We start from the raw sequence: 5,022 nt of genomic DNA, 5'->3' as shown, positions 1-5,022 counted from the left end.
TCTGACTCATTTCATGCTTTCACCGCTTTGCCTGCCTCAAAAAAGCAAAACACCAAACAGTTTAATTCATGATTTTTATAATAAAATGTGAAATGAAAAATTCTGATGAATTAGTAACAATCTCCATTTGAGAACTGAAATCCAGACATAGAAAAAGAAGTCAAATTAAAAACTGCATACAGTGCCTATAAGAAATATGATCCACTTTGGATTTGTTTCCCTTTAGTAGCTTTTACAGATCAATCACGATCAGCTAAATCTTTTTATCAGACATTACAAAAAGTCTGAAAATGAAATCAAGGGTCAACGAAATAATGACAGGAAAATCTAAAACTGGTTAACATCCTGATGAGCAGGATGGATGATTGATGGATGGATGATTGATGGATGGATGGATGATTGATGGATGATGGATGATTGATGGATGGATGATTGATGGATGGATGGATGATTGATGGATGATGGATGATGGATGGATGGATGATTGATGGATGGATGATTGATGGATGGATGGATGATGATGGATGGATGATTGATGGATGGATGGATGGATGATTGATGGATGATGGATGATTGGATGATGATGGATGGATGGATGATGATTGATGGATGGATGGATGATTGATGGGATGGAGGGATGATGATTGATGGATGATTGATGGATGGATGATGGATGGATGGATGATGGATGGATGATTGATGGATGGATGATTGATGGATGGATGGGATGGGATGGATGATGGATGATGGGATGGATGGATGATGGATGGATGGATGATGGGATGGGATGGGATTGATGGATGGATGGATGGATGGATGGGATGGATGGGATGATTGATGGATGATGATGGATGGATGGATGATTGATGGATGGATTGATGGATGGATGGATGATTGATGGATGGATGGATGATGGATGATGATGATGGGGATGGATGATGATGGATGGATGATTGATGGATGGATGATTGATGGATGGGATGATGATGGATGGATGATTGATGGATGATGGATGGATGGATTGATTGATGGATGATGGATGGATGATTGATTGATGGATGGATGATTGATGGATGGATGGATGATTGATGGATGGATGATTGATGGATGATGGATGATTGATGGATGGATGATTGATGGATGGATGATTGATGGATGGATGATTGATGGATGGATGATTGATGGATGATGGATGGATGATTGATGGATGATTGATTGATTGATGGATGATGGATGGATGGATGGATGATTGATGGATGGATGATGGATGATTGATGGATGGATGATTGATGGATGGATGATGGATGGATGGATGATTGATGGATGGATGATTGATGGATGGATTATGGATGGATGGATGATGGATGGATGGATGATTGATGGATGGATGATGGATGGACGGATGATTGATGGATGGATGATGGATGGATGGATGATTGATGGATGGATTATGGATGGATGGATGATGGATGGATGATTGATGGATGGATGATTGATAGATGGATGGATGATGGATGGATGGATGATTGATAGATGGATGGATGGATGATTGATAGATGGATGGATGATTGATGGATGGTCGCTCACTCCGACCAATCAGGCGCCAGCTGGCCGGAAGTGGAGCCGAGCTAAACTTTGAGTCAGTTTCCTGCTGAAATCAGCAGACGCAGACCACCACACTGTATTTACCTGCAGTAATAATTTACTGCATCTGGTCACGTGACTCCATGACTGCACGTGCTCACCTGATCTGCGACATCATCAGATCAGGTGATGCATGAACCTCAGCTCCAAGTTCAGAGCTGCGGCGGCGAACAGCGGCTTCTGGTGGCGGCTTGCAGAATCACAGCTTCAGTCTGTTTACTGTTAATAGTTTCAACCATAAGATACTTAAATTCAGATGATGGATGGACCCCAAATTATGTATCCAATAATTTAGGAGGTTTTATGGTTTAGTTGTCATTGTATTTGTGTGATTTAGAAAAAAAACTCTAGTGACTAATTTAATTCAAAGTATTTTTGATTTTATATACCATTTAAAATTTTTGGATTTTACTGAAATGTTGTATTCTAGATTACATATGTGTAAATATATACAAATTACTCAACACAGAATATTAAGTGTCTAACTATATATGTTCATAAATCTACGTAAGTATTTTTATAACATATGGATCTAAATAGATATAGATAAGTAAATGTAGATGGATAATTTCCCCCCACAAAATTGAAACATTAGAATATTTTATGTGTGAAAAATTAACCATTTACTATGGCAATAGAATTTATTTTATTATATCAAAGTACCACAAAAAGAAAAGGGAGAAAAACCTGAGAGACAGACTGGGGGACAAAGTGGGGGACAGACTGGAGGACAGACTGGGGGACAGCTTGTCCCTCCTTTAGACCAGCGGACTGTTGCAGAGGAAAACTAGCCAGTCGGTCAGAGAGGGTTCAGCTTTACGAGGCTGGAAGACAGAAACAAAGAAACCAATCAGATCAATAATCTAACTCAGTTTATCCAATAATCTCAACAATAATTCAGAATAATCTGGAATCACATGACAAATTTGCTGAAACTCTTTCTAAATGGTTTGACATCTAAACGCTGTAGCTGCGTCTGATTGGACGGCACAGAGACCCTCCTGTTGGCTCACAGAGCGGCCAATCACGGTACCTTCAGTCTCTGCGTGTCCACTGGCCGTCCGTCCCGCAGCACCGAGCTGAGCTGGGCCGACCCGGCTGCTGGGTAGCCGTCCTCCACCTGCAGGTGGCAAACCAGCGCCGCCGACTTCAGGTAAACCAGCAGGCGCTGCGCCGGGCACCAGTCGATGGCGAAGCTGCAACAGAGCGCCGAACATCAGATACGACACAGCAGGACCACCTGGCCCCAGGGAGGGGCGTGGCCTCACCTGGCCCCGGGGTGTGGCCCCGGGGCAGGGGGCGTGGCCTCACCTGGCCCTGAGGCTGTGGATCTCAGCCAGCAGTGACGCCAGGCCCGTGTAGCTCTGCAGGACGTCCAGCAGGGTGGCGCTCAGCACGTTGCGACGTCCCGACCCACAACCCTCCACCTGCCCGGCTAACTCCTCCCCCACCTGCAGACGCAGACCACCTGGTCACATCAACAGGAAGTGACATCAGCAGCAGCATTTAAAGGTCTAAGCCTTACCTGCAGGGTGAATCTGTTGTCATGGCACCAGTGGACCGCCAGCCTTGGTGGCTGCAGCTCATTGGCTGACAGCTGGGAAGAGAGGTGGGGCCTGATCTCCAACAGCAGCTCTGATTGGTCAACAGAGATGAGCTGGATCTGCATCACTTCCTGTGTGGCGGTGGCGTATACCTGCAGCCTGACAGGAAGTAAGAGTTAACAGCCAATCAGAGCCTCTCGCCTCACCAGTCATGTGACCCATCTACTCACAGGTCTCTGAGCCCTCGCCACGACATTAGCTGACGGAGCGCCGCCTCTGACTGCGCCCTCAGCCTCTCCAGCTGGCGGTCACATGACTGCAAAGCATGCTGGGCCTTCAGCAGCGACACAATGAGCTGATCCTGATGCTGCCGCTGCAGGGGAAAAGGGGCGGGGCATGAGAACAATCTGGACAGAGCAGCGCTGTGTGCATTTCTCTGTGTGTCTACCTTGATGTGCAGCAGCTGCAGCAGCGCTGTGACTCGCTCTCTCCTGTGCTGGACTTGTTGGACTCTATCCTGCAGGGATCTGAGCAGCGACTCCGCCTTCTCCATCCCTGACCTGGTCTCCGCCTTCAGAGCCTTCCACCTGCTGCGAGCCCCGCCCTCTGACACACACACAGAGGTAAATACACACCTGCCCTGTGCTCTGTGTAAAGGGCAGGTGATTTCATTGATTCCAACACATTTCAGTAAAACTTCAAAAGTAAATGTGTGCGTGTACCAGGTGGCTGGGGACAGGGCAGTGTCATCAGTTGCTGGGCAGATTCAAGGCCTTTCAGTAAGAACATCATGGAGTCCAGAACAAACAGCTGACGCCACAGAACCTTCTGGACTCGTCGACTCTCCTACACACAAGTTTGTATTTCTACATGTTAACAGCTTTAACACAAACTCCATTTATCAGTCCTCACAAGGTTAGAGATTTTAACCCAAAAGCTCCAACACAAACAAACTCTCTGTGTCCCTCTGAATATCAACATATTATTGGTCTTGAATTGAACATCTTAAAATTATTCTGTTGAGGGGGATAATTTCACAGCACAATCTCCTGATATAGGAGATTTGGGTTCGGAACCACAGGCCTAAGGTGTTCCATGAATGCCTGGACCTGACCGTGAGGAACAGAACCGTTCCTGCTGCCTCGGCGCAGTCCGGTTCGGGCTCCCCGCAGGGCTGCAGCAGGACCGGGTCACAGCGCTCCAGAACTCTGGCCGACAGAAACAGAGAGTCAGTTTCAGACGAAAGCGGACCGGGAATAAGAAAAATGCCTTTTTTTATGCTTAAGATCATTTCACAGATAATTCTTGTATATCAGGAAGTTAAAAGTCATTAAAATTAAATAATTTTTTAACAACAATCTGCAAGATTTTCAAATCTCACCGCCGAACTTCCGCCATTTTTGTTTTCAAATCTCCCCGCTTCTTCTTCTTCTTCTTCTTCTTCTTTTTGTTTTATGGCGGTTGGCAAACTACTTTTAGGTGCATTACCGCCACCTTCCAGACTGGAGTATGGACCAGATGTATAACCACTATAATCTTTCCATAATACCTGTCCTCCTAAGAAAGCTAAATATGCTGTTGAATACTACATCTTCGGACGATTTTTGTAACAAATTTCTAATATCCAATTTAGTTTCATTCCTATTTAACTCTCTGACTAACATTTCTCTTTCTTGAGTATATTTATTACATTCTAAAAAAAATTCCTGTATTGTTTCTGACTTTTCACAATATCTACACATACCTGTACTATGTTTGTTAATTATTTTCAAAGTACTATTTAAATCCGCATGCCCAAATCTTAATCTGGATATGATATCCTCCTCTTTTTATT

The 5,022-nt window shown here is 44.8% G+C and overlaps 1 protein-coding gene across 1 annotated transcript; it reads right to left on the bottom strand.

Moving 5' to 3' along the window:
• Positions 1–2,254: 2,254 nt before the first annotated feature.
• On the bottom strand, positions 2,255–4,634 carry si:dkey-225f5.4 (uncharacterized). Its single transcript, XM_055051863.1, has 9 exons — positions 4,570–4,634; positions 4,303–4,396; positions 3,911–4,034; positions 3,637–3,794; positions 3,419–3,561; positions 3,170–3,347; positions 2,956–3,095; positions 2,678–2,840; positions 2,255–2,468 (listed from the first exon to the last, which is right to left on the bottom strand). The coding sequence occupies exons 1-9, from the start codon at positions 4,584–4,586 to the stop codon at positions 2,403–2,405; spliced, it is 1,083 nt and encodes a 360-aa protein (XP_054907838.1). The 5' UTR covers positions 4,587–4,634; the 3' UTR covers positions 2,255–2,402.
• Positions 4,635–5,022: the final 388 nt, after the last annotated feature.

This window comes from Poeciliopsis prolifica, unplaced genomic scaffold (assembly GCF_027474105.1).
Source record: "Poeciliopsis prolifica strain line A6 unplaced genomic scaffold, Auburn_PproV2 SCAFFOLD034, whole genome shotgun sequence".
In the NCBI taxonomy this organism is placed as follows: Eukaryota; Metazoa; Chordata; class Actinopteri; order Cyprinodontiformes; family Poeciliidae; genus Poeciliopsis; species Poeciliopsis prolifica.
The sequence above is the reverse complement of the archived record's forward strand: the minus strand, read 5'-3'. Positions and strand labels throughout refer to the sequence as shown.